General features: G+C 35.4%; 2 protein-coding genes across 2 annotated transcripts; both read right to left on the bottom strand.

Annotated features, from left to right (window-relative positions):
* Positions 1 to 1,950: 1,950 nt before the first annotated feature.
* LOC117030722 (olfactory receptor 52Z1) lies at positions 1,951 to 2,950 on the bottom strand. Its single transcript, XM_033120937.1, has one exon. It carries the CDS (start codon positions 2,920 to 2,922, stop codon positions 1,951 to 1,953), a length of 972 nt encoding a protein of 323 aa, XP_032976828.1. The 5' UTR covers positions 2,923 to 2,950.
* Positions 2,951 to 12,875: 9,925 nt separating this feature from the next.
* On the bottom strand, positions 12,876 to 13,804 carry LOC117029714 (olfactory receptor 51V1-like). The gene is given in 2 exon segments (XM_033118914.1): positions 12,876 to 13,396; positions 13,399 to 13,804. Coding segments are annotated over 2 exon segments (927 nt in total).
* Between the last annotated feature and the right edge of the window lie 2,495 nt (positions 13,805 to 16,299).

Raw genomic sequence — 16,299 nt, 5'->3', positions numbered from 1 at the left:
AACATGCCAATTTCCATACAGTTAGTGTGTGACAGGCAAACCAGAATTTCTAACATCCAATTTTCCATCATCCCTAAAATACACTTCCTTGCTGAAATTAAAGTGACTAGAACACATATTTCAAGCCAAGATAACTATCTATGACTCCAAAGTTGAAGGGAACATCTTTTCATCTCTCACATTCACTTTTAACTTATCTTTTTGTTAATATATGGCCCTTCACATAATACTCATATTGCTATTCTAATAAGTTATCTGAATCATATTTTCCTTCTTTTTAAAATTATTAATAGTTCCACATTATTTGTACAAAACAGGATTTCTGTTCAAGCCTGACTCTTGCTCTGATAACTTGAGAAATTAACTTTACCTCTGTCTTATACTCATATCCCTCACCTATAAAATGCAGATATTACCTGCATTTGTATATAAATAACCTCACAGTATTGTTGTGATGAATAAATGCAGCACTGAATATAAATTTCACAACAAAATACCTGAAGTGTGGTAAAAAATAATATCTACTTTAAATTTCTAAAATTGTGGGTGGGAAATCCAAATATTTTTAAGATACATCAAAATAGTATTTATTTAGCCTAGCACCAGTAGGCACAAATTAATTGTATTTACTCTGTCTTCTTCCCCCTTCTCCAAAATGAAAATGATATAGGAAAGTCTATTCATAAATTTCTTCTTCTTTTGTGCACAATTGTGTGTATGTATGCATGTATACATACATACATGCATACATGCATACATACATACATACATATATGTTTGTATATGTATGTATGCACAAAATGTATGTATATGAGTGTATGTGTGTGTATATGTGTGTGTTATAAACAGATGAAAAAAACTAACCCTCTAAAAGTTGCAGATATTCATGAGAACATTTCAAAGTTGGTTTTTTGGTGGGTTTTTTTTTTTTTGTCTTTCTTTGTCAATAAGGTCAGATTTCACATTCTCATGGCATTGTGCTAGGCCTCGAAGAGGAGAGATTGTAAAAAATGTTTTCTTGCTATGAAGGAATTAAAGTAGAGTCTGGAGATAAGTCCACAGATAATTATATTTGGTGTGATAGGAGCCTTTTTCTTATGAGATATTGTGTAAATATCTTGTTTAACCTTCTATTGCCTTTTATTTTTATGTCTGGGGTATGAAATTTTTCAAACTTTTAGTCCTTCAGTGAAGTGTCTATTGATATCACAATACTCCTTGATGATTTGGACCTAAAATCCCTGATATGTGGAAAAAAATATTAGCTTTTAAGTTATTTATGTGGTCTCCAGTAGGTTAATTTAATGTTGGTTATTACTTGTTTTAATTCAGTAATATCCATTTATTCAATAAATATATACTATGTGTCAATTCCATGCAGTAAACTTTGTATCAGTCAATTAGGAAATATCTGATTTTAGAGCTCACATTTTAACTTAAGAAACAGGTGCAGACACAAATAACTATAATGTGAAGGCCTAATGCTATTGGTCCACTATCAGCTGATTGCACCAAGAGTGTTTCTATTTCAGCAGAATTTCAACAGTCTATAAAAAAGCTGAGTGTCTCACCACTCCCACTTCCCAACTCTACACAGGAAATGTACATCTGGGTTAAAACTTGAATATATATTTCTCTTTTCTCAGAGTTATCTTTATGTATCTTTAAGATTAAGTTGAAATGCATGATAATAGAATGTCTAGCAGAATTGAGAATATAATTAATTTAAAATATTTTTTCAAAATTTTAAGATATTTTGGAAAATGCACTGGAAACTTGGGTAGATAATATCTTTTTAAACGTGTTTGAGGCTACTTTATGGATTTATCTATTCTTATTCCTCCTTGAAACACACTATTAAACAATGTGTGTGTGTGTGTGTGTGTGTGTGTGTGTATGCGTGTGTGTGTTTCATTCAGAAATACGCAGTATGTATTATTATTATTCATTTTAGCAACATGTGCTGATGGGGGAGAAACGCAAAATTACTCGGTCTTGAATCTGTTTGGTCTTCACCCCATAAATGATGGGGTTGAGCATAGGAGGTACTACCACATAGAAGTTGGCTACTAGAATGTGGATGTGGTGAGGGATGGTTTTACCCCCAAAGCGATGGGCAAAAAATGAAAAGAATGCTGGGGCATAAAACATAAATATGACGCAAATGTGGGAACCACATGTGTTAAGGGCTTTGCACCTGGCAGCCCAAGAAGGTATCTGAAACACTGTGAGAAGGATCCTTGCGTAGGACATAATGATCAACACTGCATCCAGTCCTGTAGAGAGTAGGGCCACAGTCAGGCCATAAATGATGTTGACATTGATATTGTCACATGCCAATCTGGCAATGCCCATGTGCTCACAGTAAGAATGGGGAATGATGTTTCTTCCACAGTATGTAAGTCGGTATACCAGGAAAATGAATGGAAAGCATATGAGAAAGCTCCTGACCACAGCTGCTATGCCAATCTTTCCAATGAATGAAGATGTTAGGATTGTGGTATATCTCAGTGGGTAACAAATGGCCACATAGCGATCAAATGCCATGGCCAGGAGAATAGCAGATTCTGCCACAAAGATGAAATGTATGAAAAACATCTGAGATACACAGCTACCAAAGGATATATCCATAGAATGGAACCAAAAGATAGCCAGCATCTTGGGGGCTGTGGCCGTGGAGAGCAGGACATCTGCTAAGGCCAGCATGGAAAGAAAGAGATACATGGGCTCATGGAGACTGGACTCGGTCACGATCAGAAAGATCAGGAAGATATTGCCTACAACTGCCACAGTGTACATAGAACAGATAGTGATGGAGATCCAGATATGCGAATCTTCCAGGCCTGGGATTCCAATCAGGACATACCACATATCCTGGGGATTGGTGTGGTTGTGAAAGGAAGGAGCCATCTGTGACCACATATTCTAGACCAAGTACCTTTAAGGAAAGACCACAGGACTGACTAAGGATTCGGGAGTGCCACCTTAAGTTGAATGATATTTGATCAGATTTTATTCCCTCAACATGTTCTTCTCCTTGAAAGAACAATGAGATGGATTAAGTAGCTTAAAATGCACTCTGACTCCTTCCATAGAAGAATTAAATATTGTGTCCTGAAAAAGATAATAGTTAACATTTCATAAGTGTTTAATATATGTCATTATATATATTTAAATATATATATATTAAATTTTCAAATTAGCCTGTTGAAAACACTTTTACAACAATCTGGGATATGGATATTGTTATGTTCCTATAGATGAAAAAAAAGAGTCCCACAGACCTTCATCCTTTTGTTCTAGGTCCCACTAGATTCGATGTCAGGCAGGGTCAGTTTAAAAGCTCTGATCTTAACAACCATCTAATATTGGCTATAAAAATAAAACTAGATATAAAAACGTGTCATCAAATTTTTCACTGACCACATCTCTGAGTAAAACAGACAGATGTGAAATTGAATTATACTGCTTATGGAAATGGGAGAAAATAGGTGTTGACAAAATAGATTTCAAGCTATGTAGCACATATGCCCTCTTCAACATGATTGACCATTCACTTTCATTCTAAGCCCTGTGCTAGGCATTGAGAACACTCAGCTGATTTAAATTGGTTGATCCTTGAATCAATCAACACATTCCTTAAAATTGTAGGATGAACATTAAAAACCTAAACTATTTTTAATGCCAAACTGAGTTGGGTTCTTAAATAGATATGCCTAGCATGTGGTGAAAGAAAAATACTCTATCCCACTTGGGTTGCTGATTGAAAATTAGACAATATACTTCATAATTCCAAGTGCCACCATAGCAGCAAATAACTTAATGCTTCCACATTATAAAGCAGGGGTCCACAGTCTTTCAATAAAAGAAAGGGAGGGTAATTTATTGATTACGGTTTTTCTGTAGTTCCCAAAGAATGTGGATAGAAGCAAGGGAGGTGTTGGGCTAGGAGATAAAACATTAGGGTAGTGTGTGTGTGTGTGTGTGTGTGTGTGTGTGTGTGTGTGTGTGTGTGTACATATAAATATATAGTTATAAAAATAGATATAAACATAGATACAAAATAAATGGATGACAAATGGCTCCCATTCTCCCCCGTCCTTATTCTCAAATAAAAGCTAGCTAAATTTCTTGTTTTCTGAAGTAAAACACAGATGTCAGAATAACTGCCTCTTCATCTCTTGATTCCACTGTAGTTCAGTACGTTAATCATTGTACAGTATAGTTTTACCACCTTTGTTTTTATTTTTAACTGAGTTTTCAATATCCTGATCCATCATTTTATATGATTAAATGTTTGGACCTCATTTTTTGGTGCAGGTTAGAATGTATAATACTTAAATGGTCAGCACATTAGGACTTTCCTTAAGTTGGTATGTCACTTAAGGTTATGATACTTTAAAAATAATAAAACAAAATGTTGAGATGCATATGTCAATGGATCTACTTTAATTATAAACCAGTTGTTTACTCATTTAACATATAGCTGAAATTAATTGTTTGAATTTTTTTGACTGGGATTTTGATGCTTCAGAGTGAGAGAAAAGACCAATTTTCTCTCCTACACATCTACACAGATCTATGCCAGAGCTTTGTGTGTGAGTGAAGTGCAGTTATGGAGGTGGTGCTTACAGTGAGTGGGACTTCATAAGGACATTAGGGATGAGGGAGAGAAGAGTCTAAGTGATAGAAAGAAACACAGAAATGGACATGGGGGAAAGGAAAACAAATTCTGCAAGTTTTTTTCTAACTTTACTGGTGATCTTTTGGGACACTAGCGATCTGTTTTGTTTTATTTAGTTTTGTCTTGACTGTAGCATTATCACCTGTGGGTACCTAACTTTTAAGTCTGGGCTCTTTATAGTCTTATTTTATAGTATTACTGATGGAATATTCTGACTGAATCATTAATATATACACAGAAGCAGTGTGTGGTAATACAAATAGTATGCTACGTAGAATTGAATTTAACTACTGGCTAAGTCATATTCTGGCTATATGACCATTGAAAAATGTGGTCTATAAAACTGAAAACAACAAAGGAACAAGACAAACAAATGAAGAAACAAAAACTCATAGACACAGACAATAGTTTAGTCGTTACCAGAGGATAAGGGGAGAGTGGGTAATATATGAGGGTAAAAGGGATCAAATATATGGTGATGGAAGGAGAACTGACTCTGGGTGGTGAACACACAATGTGGTATATAGATGATGTATTACAGAATTGTATAATTGAAACCTAGGTAACTTTACTAACAATTGTTACTCCAAACAACTTTAATTTTAAAAAAGTTACTTAATTTAAAGTTCAGTTTTTATTTGTAAAATACCTAAAAACAAGCATCAATTATAAATGTGAGTCAATTCTAAAGTTAGTATTTTAGGATGGCTGCTACATATACCAGATATGTTTCTATCTCAACAACAGATTAAATTAGGGCACTTGCAAAATTACTACTATTAAGACCAAAATAATTGTTGCTTGAGCAAGTTTAAATTTCTGGACTTTAGGCTTGTGATCCACTAAACAGAGATTGAGCTAGTTTAAGGTATCCATAAAGGCCAAGACTTATTTTCTTATACTGAGCACATGGTAACAATTGGTAATTTTTACTCCAAAACTATCATTTTACTTTTATAAGGCACAGGCAATTCAACATAGTGATGAACACTTGGGCTTAGAAGCAGAGTATTCTTGCCCCATCACCAATGTAGCTTCTTTGTTGTATAAGGAAGGGAATTAGAATCTCTGAGTTTCAACTTCTGGATCTGTGCCTAAACCAGCACCTGATACATAATGAATATTAAGTAAATTCTATCAGAAAAAAATATTGTATATATTAGGTTGGTGCAAAAGTTACTGCAGTTTTTGTAATTATTTTTAACCTTTTAAACTGCAATTACTTTTGCACCAACCTAATATTTGTGTACATGTACATATATGCATTATCCTTAACTACTAAATTTGCTTAACCATTGAGCCTTGTATTTAACTACTGGAATATAAGTTCAACACATCTAAGCACAACATTCATAAGCATATCAAAGAAAAATGACCATTGCATAAACGTATCTAAAAGGAAAAAATATATATATATATATATCCGTGCTCTTTGAAGAGGACCCATTTAATAAAAGAGCATAAAGACAGGCTACAATTGCAGATCAAGTTTGGAGTTAGATCCACGTTCAATACATCACAGGTCAGGTTTGAGGAAAAGACAGGATGATTAAGTCCTAGGAAAAATGAGCAGCTTCTACAGTTTCCTGATTTCTGTTTGTTGTTGTTTTTTTTTTCTTTTCCTGGTGTCTTTTTCTACATGTCTTCACTGAGCATAACTCAATTTACTTACCTATATTTTCTGTGATCCTGAAGATATTTAACTGGTTGAGTGGAGAAAAAAATAAAAGCAAGGAGATGCCCAAAACACACATAAGAATCTGGAACTCTCTATTTACGCCTCCTTTTAAGCACCTCTTTAGTCCTCAGAGGATTGAATTGTATTCCTTTTATAGAAAGAGATGGCCTAGAGCTGGTTCTGGTACATAGTCCTCAGGGAGAAGTACCCTTGTTTTCTCTCCCTCTACAATTTGTTCAGTTGTTCCTCTGGCTAGCACTCTCAGACACCCAAGTAAACATATACTTACATGTTTCTTGTATATGTCAGAGACTCATGCTACTACAGTGATATCCTGTTCCCATGGAATCATTTGCAAATATAAATTGTCAATGCCATATGTGGAAGAATTGTACATTTCTTAGAAGGCACCTAAAACTAGATTCTATCATCTTATTTATTTTGAAATTTTAAGTCTCCTTAGCTTCCCCTCTCTTCCATTGGTCACATAGATACCATCAGAGAGGTCCAGAAATGCCATCAGCTATTATAGGGATCCTCTTCATTTTTTTAAAGGACACATTAAGGAGGTTCCAGGTGGAGGAAAAAAGAGATAGAGGCAAATCCCATTATACTAATGGCATTCAAAACTGACTCCATGCAGATGAAAGAGATTTGTGGAGAAAAGGATGTTTTCTCATTAACTTCTCTCAACTGAAGCCTTCTAAATACCCATGGTTTACTGGTATTGAGCAAGGCTTCCTGAAAACCTTTTTCATTTATATTAGTATAACTTCCCTATAAATATGATGACTGACCATCAGCTGACCTTGACTCGATGATCGATGCTAGACCAGTGCGGGTCTCACAGTCAGTTACCTGGACATTTCAGTGCTCACTGAGAGAAGCTATATCTTATTATACAAGTGTGAGTGCTAATGGAAAGAGACACTAAATGTTCCCTGCATTTCAAATGCTTTTCTTCCAAAGGTCTTAAAACCATAAGTGGTGGTTAATTGAATGGTTTCCCCTTGTGGTTTTGGATATAAAAAAAAGCAACAGTATTTATCCTACCTATCCTTGGAAAACAAATTAAGGAAACCAACATATAGTAGAGGAAAAGAGGTTGAAAAAGACAGTGAGAAATTAGGTGACAATAGAAATTGGCCTCCACATCTGATAGTGACCAGAAAAACAAAGAATAGGATCCATAGACGGAGGCTGTAGGATCTACTGATATTTGATTCTGATACTCTCAAATTTTGATTGTCTCATCCCCTTGAAGAGTTAAGCATTATTGTTTTGATCGAAAGCTTTTGGTAGATAATGATTTCAGATACATATTTTCTTCTTGAAGTAGCTATGCTTTCCTCCTTGGATAAAAAAGTTTTGATAGATAATATTTCAAGATACATATAATAAGCAAGAAGGCAGTAAACTGTTACCAGTTTAAAACCCATCTCCAGTAATATCTTCCACAGATGGATTAATTATTATCCATGACCTTCAGTACATTTAGTATCTCTTACAGATATTCTATTATCTGAAATTCTTGGGCCACAGTTTTTAGGGAAATAATTTTCCAGATTTTAGAAAAATGACATGGTCATATTCTTGATATTAGATAACAATATCATTGGGGTCCTATTAAGTCCCTCATAATCAAATAGATTCATATTATTTCAATGAACATATCAATATTTAGCTCTGAAGAAATATGACAAATAAATATGACAATATCCTCACATCAGTTCATATCAGGTTTTGTCATCAATTTAAGTCAGGTTGTGCAGCCAAAAGCTTCATGTTAAAGTTCTGTGGATTTCAAGAAAATGAATAAGGGATTGTGGCTCTGTAACTAAAATAGTGGTAGAAATTTTTTGGGTCTCAGCTTTCTTTCCTGTAAATTGAGGATGTTGAACTGGCTGGGATTTTTGCTCTAAATCTTCATTAACATTTAGGGCTATTCAAGCTGCCCCTACGTAGCTGTTTTATAGGCAAGAGAGATTCCTGGATGCTAGTACCTCTGCCAAAGAGCAAGAGAGAAAAATTCTAATGAAAGCCTTACATCTTACTATAGGGCCTAAATAGAGAAAGACTAGAAAGGAATCCCCTGTGCCCCACCTATTCATCCCTCCCCTCCTGCCTGAATCCCTGGCAACAACTGATCTTTTCACTATTTTTATAGCTTTGCCTTTTCCAGAACGTCATATGGTTCAAGTCATATAAATATGTAGCCATCTCGAGATGGCTCTTCTCCCTTAGCAATGTGCTTTTAAGCTTCTTCCATGTCTTTTCACAGCTTGATAATTCTCTCCGTTTTTAATAAAAGAATAACATTACTTTGTATGAATGTACTATAGTGTATTTATCCATTCATCTTAGTTGTTTCCAATTTTTGCAATTATAAATAAAGCTGTTATAAACATTCTGTGCATATCTTAGTGTGGACATAAGTTTCCAACTCCTTTGGGTAAAATATCTAGGAGTACAATTGCTGGATTATTTGGCAGAACAATATTTAGTTTTGTGAGAAACTGCCAAACTCTTTTCCAGAGTGGCTGTACTCTTTTGCATTCCCACCAACAATGAATGAGAGTCCCTATTGCTCCACATTCTCACCAGCATTTGGTATTATCGGTGTTTTGGATTTTAGCCATTTTAATAGGTGTGTAGTGATATCTCATTGTTGTTTTAATTTGCAATTCCCTAATGACCAGTGATATTGAGCATCTTTTCATATGATTATTGCTATTTGTATATCTTCTTTGGTGAAGTGCCCATTCAGATCTTTTATCCAGTTTTTAACTGAGTTATTTATTTTCTTATTGTTGAGTTTTAGAAGTTCTTTGCATATTTGGGATACAAGTCCTTTATTAGATATGTAGTTTGCAAATGTTTTCTGCCAATCTATGGCTTGTTTTTTCATTCTCTTAACTTATTATGAAATTACATATATATACTCTCCGCCCCTCCACCCCGAGTGTACTTCGTGATACTCTCAATTTGTGTTCTTTGTTCTAGGAAAAGTCTTATATAATTTCCTAATAAATTCCTAATTCTAACAAATTTCTCCTATACATTTTTTTTTGTGTGTTGGTGTTTTTTTTGTTTTGTTTTACCTTTAAATATATATATGTGTGTGTGTGTGTGTGTATATATATACTTTTTTCAATTTTTGTTTTACCTTTAAATATATATATATATATATATATTTTCAATTACAGTTGGCATATACTGTTACATTATTTCCAAGTATACAACATAGACATTTATATAACTTACGACGTGATCACCCTGATAAATCTAGTACCCATCTTGTCTTCCCCGTCTTTCTATAACTTCTGTAGTAAGACATTGGTGTTCTTGGATTGATCCTATGTGTTTTTTTCTCTCAGTCCTTATATTTAACACTTTGTTCTGCTTCCTTAAATCTATCCCCTGAGACTTCTATTGGTTTTCTCATATTGTTGTTTAATTTAAAAATAATATTCTGTGTTATCTAATTATTTCTTATCAATAGTATTTTGTTCTTATATCAGGGATCCAATATAACTGAGTATTTCATTAAGAGTATTATTCATGTACATTTTTTTTTCAGTTTTATTTTCTGCTCTGAATAAGCTCTGCTCCACCCAGTCAATTTTCTTCCTTAAAATTTATTTTGGACTTGTGGTTTTTGTATTGGTGGATTAAATCAGATCCCTGGTAATTTTTGGCTGTCCATCCATGTTTCATGGAGAGGAACCAAGAATCAAGTACGGATTTCTATGAACACGATGGGATTTGTTATCAAGTTATCAGTTACTTTGTAGGCTGATGAGGAGGAGCCTACCCAATTCAGTGAGGGATTACTAAAATACCAATATCCATCTGTCTTTTCTTTTGAAACAGTTTTTACAGAGAATAATCCTATAAATCCCCTAGATGTGGAATAGCAGTCCGTTTAGTATTTTAGGAGACGGGTGGGGAAAAGTTTTCCATGAGCTTCAATACTCAACGTGTATTATTTTACATTATTTTTCTCTTTTATGTATGACACCTCAGTCCTAGCATCCTTTGTACGTAATATGTGGACCATATTTGAATCAGTTACTATAGAAATGAATCGTTTTGCCAGAATTAAAAAGTGGATTTCTGAATACTTTAGGTAAGGAATCTCACACAAATGTTCACATTTCTACCTGTCTCATTCCCACCCCTGTGTTTTTCCAGGATTGTTCTATGCAGATCATTTTTTCTTCTCATTAGTATGTCCTGTAAGTACCTAGATTTTAGATTTACATACCTGTTTTGTCTCTTGAGAATCCTATATAAGAGTTCTATATTTATGAAATTTGTTTGTGTATACACTGCTATCATTCCCTTTCACAATGTCTCTGTGTGTACACCTATAGCTTTAGTGGATTATAGAAAGTAGCAGAAATAAAAATATATTTTTAATCTTTCAGGTTTACCTGTAAATTGACACTTTCATATTTCTTAAATTCGTATTTTATTATTATACTAAGCACAGAAAAGTGCATAAATAATGAGACAGCTAGAGTAATTGGCACAAAATTACAAAAGCTTATAACCAACACTGACCAAGAAGAAGAACATTACCAGCGTCCTCAAAACTAAAACTAATATAAATTCTGATTCAGTAGGGCTGGACTGGAGCTCAAGATGCTGCATTTCCTACTAGCTCCCATATGGCCCTAAGGCTGCAGGACCGGAAACCACACTTTTGGTGGAAAAGCTTTAGGACACCTATTTCCCTTGCAAAGGATTTCTTGACTGGGTCAAGTATTATATTTTAAATTTCCATTCTAGAAAATGGATCTATTTTCATTTCTCTCATCTAGAGGTCTTTGTTCATTACTCTAGAGCATTCTCCCTTTTTCAAATAGTGGGGTCACAAATATCCTAGGGAACAACACACAGCCTCAGGTAAAAATCTTCTAAGTCTATTTAACAATAAACTTTTGATAGGCCTTGGAAAATTAGTATAGTGTATAGTGAACATCTGCTTGTAGATTTATTACGAGCAGATTATTTTTATTAAAAACATGTTTTCTCAAATCTAGTGATCACCAATCTTTCCCATTCTTAACCTTAGCTTTTTTATGTGAGAGCAAAATGAATCCAACTCAGCCTAGACCTTCTGATTTACCGCATCCTGCTTCTGTCGGTTAGCAAGCCTACCCAATTCAGTGAGGGATTACACAAATACCAGTATCGGTTAGTCTTTTCTTTTGAGTCAAATTTTACAGAGAATAATCCTACAAATCCCCTAAATATGGAATATCCTTTAGCATCCTTCTTATTAGTTATGACTACATTTAGGGAGCAGTGTTAATGATATTGCAGTCTACCTAGTAACAAAAGCAACAAGCAGAGAACGTGTGTTTCCCTGAACTCACTGTGGCTATCTTAGTCGTGTTTCCCACCCAAGCTGGACAGTAGCCTTACAGTAGCCTTATAATGAAGTTTGGTTAACTCCTGTAAGGTTACTATTTCTCACTGGCTCTTCAGGCCACCACATTGACAACAGCCCCAGAATTAATTACTTCATGGATAACAGCCTTCTTATTCCTCAGAAGCTGGCTGTCTGGAATCTATGGAAGAATGTCTCTACCTAGTTTCTCAAAAGGCTGTGAAGGCTAGATTGCATTTTTAAGACCTGCGATAAGTCACTGTATTATCAATGTCAGGACCTGGGCTAATTACTCAAAAATGGCCTTTCTCCCTAGGAAAAGGTTTAGTTATTTTTCAAGTTAGTTCCCCAAACTAGAGGACTTTATAAAACAAACAATCCAAAGTACAAACTTTCTAAACCTGTTTGTTTCTGTGTAAAACCCAGTAATTATCAGAAATTTACTTTTATCTGCTACCTTTACTCATCTCCCTTCCTTTGGCTGACCTCGTTCCATTTAGTCATGAATTATAAACATTCTGAAGTTCTTCATAAATCTCATCATGCTAGTATAATTATATAGTTCTAAAATAGCCTGTAATTTCTGAGAATACACCAGAAATCTTCACAGCCATTATTTCCAACTTTGTTGGTTCATGTTCTATAAATTGCCATAATTTTAGGTACAGATATTCATAGTATAAAGTTCTCAAATGAACCCCCCAACTCACCATGTTAAACATGACTCTCAGACCAACCACTCAGGTGTATCAGACATGTAACTCTATTCCTTTAACTCAACATTAAGTTCCCGTCAGTCTTCCATCATGACTGCCTGCTGGAATACATATCCTGTTATTGCAGAGGCCCCTGCTTCCCCAAGATTGAGTCAGTTGTGAGGAGAGATGATTATGCAGTGTCAAGACATTGAATAATAACAACTCACTTCCAGGATATAGGTTAAAATGAGATGTATTTGTAGGTCATTCTCTGACTACATTTAAAATGCATTTTAAAATCAAGAATCATAGACTCAGGGCAAAATCTCTAATTCTAATAAAATTTATTTTTATATTGATTTTTGTGTACTTATCATTTTTGTCCTTTTTTGTTTTTTAAAAGGCCTGAATATATCACTATATTTTCAGAGAAAAAACTCTGAGCATTCTGCTACGAATCTTTTGAGTCTTGACACTGCAGATGATGGGGTTCATTAAGGGTAGGACAAGGATATAGATGTTGCCCATGAGACCATGGGCCATGGGGGAGAGATGCTTCCCAAAACGGTGCACCATAGTTAAGCTAACGATGGGGTTGTAGAACACGAGGACAGCACAGGTATGGGAGATGCATGTCTGAAATGATTTATACCGTTCCTCTTGAGAGGCAATTGCCAGGACTGACTTAAGAATCAGGACATAGGAGAAAAAAATAAGAAGAGCATCCAACAATACTGTGCAAATGACCAGCATCAGGGCATAGGAGCTATTGAATCGAATGTCTGAGCAGGCTAGGCGGAGAAGGTCCTGGTGCAGGCAGAAAGAGTGGGAGAGGATGTGGGGACGGCAATAATTTAAGAACTTTAGGAGGATGATGGCGGGAGATATGAGTAAAGTACTCCTACATAAGATTGCCATCCCGATTTTCATGATTTTGTTATGGAGGAGTAGTGTAGTGGGTGACAAATGGCAATGTAGCGGTCAAAGGCCATCGCAAGGAGGACAGAGGACTCCATGAAGGACAAACCATGGATGAAATAAGTCTGTGCGATGCAGGCATCCAGGCTGACTTCCTGGCTGAGCCCCCACAGGACCCCCAGCACTGTGTGCACTGTGGACAGCCCCATGCACAGGTCAGTGAGGGCCAGCATGGCCAGGAAGTAGAACATGGGCTGGTGCAGGCTCGGCTCGGTCCGGATCACGTGCAGCACCAGGCAGTTTCCCAGAAGCACTATGGCATAGATGGCGGAGAAGGGAATGGAGATCCAGTGATATTGCTGCTCCAGACCAGAGAATCCTGTAAGCAGGAAGGATGAGGAATTCATGCTAGGGCTTCCTGAAGCCATCGTGCTGGAACTGAAATGCGTCTTCCAGGCAGCAAGAGTGTATATTTCAAAGGAAATGATCCAATTTTAAATGAGTTAAATGGCATTTTGAAGTAAATAAAATGATTCTAAAAGTTTATAACTTTGTAAAATATAGCCAAGCAATTCTGTTCTTTAGAATCATATGATCTGCTGTCTGGAAGAGAATGGTCTTTTTCCAGATATCATTTAAGAGCCATTATTAATCGACTGGCAGGGTGCAGAGCTATACTTAGAAGCCACATGTAAAAAAACAAATAGACTAGAGTAGAAAGGTAATTTCCAGAAAAGATATGCTGCCCGGGACATTTTCCCAGCAATGCTGGTGAGATGCTGTACCTGTAAAATTGAGAGCTGAGGTTCTCAAAATTATTATTGTTGTCCTCCTCCTAGTTCATGAAGCAGTTAAAGTGAACACTAATCTTTTGAGCTTGAATATCACAAATTCATTTAAACAGTCACTTCATACCCATCATTTTCCATTTGGTGCTGTCTCCAAGTGTATTTTTCCTCCAAATAATATTTAGTGACGGTGTTCCTGTTTTAACCGGCTCCAATGACATAGCCAACAAATAATTTTTCTTCCTTGATAATAGGTACAGAGGATTATTTATACATGAGACCTTTGGTGCATGGTTTCCAAAGGAGCTCTGGTCCCCTGAGATGTTTGGCTCATCTTTGTCCTTCTGGCATAGAAACTTAAATTGAAGACCCTCTGACATCAGCCCAGTGTTTTCTATGCAGTTATTCATTCATTTAATCAGTTGAGTATTTACTTAATATGCACTTAGGGAAGGGATTGAGCAATTGTTTTCTTTTTCTTAGAACCTAACATTCTAAAGATCAGAAGGCCAATGTTGAACAGCTAAGTATAGAATTTTAAAAAGCCTCATTGCAACAAAATTGATTGGCTTCTTCTTTACATAATTTCCTGCCTTGAATTCTGGTCCTGGGAGCCATTACAAGAGGTTTAAATGTTCTTGTAATGTAGGCATGTGTTTAAAAGACCATACTGGCTTTCACATGTGATTTAGTTATTCCAACATGTTAAAGTAGCTTCAGTTTCTGGCTTCCTTTAGTGACTTATTCTTCGTCTTTGTCATACTGGCCCACCAGGCAGTTCCTCAGGCTGATCTTCGGAATGTACCTTTTGACTGTTCAGCATTAGATAACTTAGCTCGCTATTTTTAGTACATTTCCCTCACTAAATGCTTGGAGTTTTTTTTTTTTGTTTTTGTGAGTTTTTTGTTGTTTTTGTGGGGTTGTTTTGTTTTGTTTTTGCCCTTTGAAGAAAAAGTTGTCAGTCTTTGAACACATATCTTCTTTTATCTCTCAAAATTACCATTTGTCTTCTTTCATGAGAGTTTTCTCTTGATGGTCTCTCTGCATAAAATGTTCTTTCACAAGGAGTTTTCCCCAACCACTTCCTCCTCTTTGTAAAATAATCTTGAATTTTTTCCTCTGGACCTCAACCATCACTTCTCAGGAAGACTCTAAATTAAATGTGTCCCCTACATCTTTATTATTTTGATAATATATTATCTTTATAAATTTTATTCAGTTTATAATCTGATATTCATTAGCCTACTTATTTGACTAATGTCTCTGCTACAGACTGAATTGTAAGTTCCCAGAGAGTGAGAACATTGCCAACTTTTACTCGTTATTATAGCCTAAAATTTGTACCTGTAAGTCCTTACCGCTTCCATGAGCTCCGACTCATGGATTCAGCTGCCTACTTGATATCTCCATCTGGTTATTTAATCTAAAAACTAAAATTATGGCAATCAAATACTTGATTTTCCCCAGAAATCTATTTTCTCTCAATTTCCTCCTAATATCAAGAGATTACTGCACCCATTACACAATTGCTTAAGAAAACTTTTAAGAGTCATTCATGATTCCTCACTTTTTTTCTCTTTCCTGTCTATCAAATCCTTCATCAAATTCTATCATTTATACCTTAAAGCAACCCTGAATCTGATCACTTTTCACCTATACACTACTGATGTCTTTGTTTATAACATCATCACCTGTTCCTTGGCTGTTATAACAATTTACTAGCTAGTTTCATTGTTTTTGTACTTGCCTCCTAAAAATGTATTCTCCCCAGAGAAACCATGCTTTTCTACAAACATCTACTAGATCACATAAGTCCTTGTTGAGAAAAAAAATCTGATAGATTGTCATTGCTCTTAAAATAAAATATAAATTATTTATCATCTTCAGAAATCTTTATATGACTTGGCCCGTATAGTTCTCCTACATCATAGACCACTGGTTGCCTTCACTCCCTAAACTCTGGGCATCATTATTTAAAAAAAAAAAAAAAAAAATTAAAAGTATTCCTGTCTCAGGAGCTTTGTCCTTGATCTTTTATCTGATTAAAATTATTTACTCCAAATACTTGCACAAAAGCTCCTTTCATCATTCAGGTTTCAGTTCAATATTGCTTCTTCAGAGGGATTTTTGTTATC

This window comes from Rhinolophus ferrumequinum, chromosome 11 (assembly GCF_004115265.2).
Source record: "Rhinolophus ferrumequinum isolate MPI-CBG mRhiFer1 chromosome 11, mRhiFer1_v1.p, whole genome shotgun sequence".
Classification (NCBI taxonomy): domain Eukaryota; kingdom Metazoa; phylum Chordata; class Mammalia; order Chiroptera; family Rhinolophidae; genus Rhinolophus; species Rhinolophus ferrumequinum.
The sequence above is the reverse complement of the archived record's forward strand: the minus strand, read 5'-3'. Positions and strand labels throughout refer to the sequence as shown.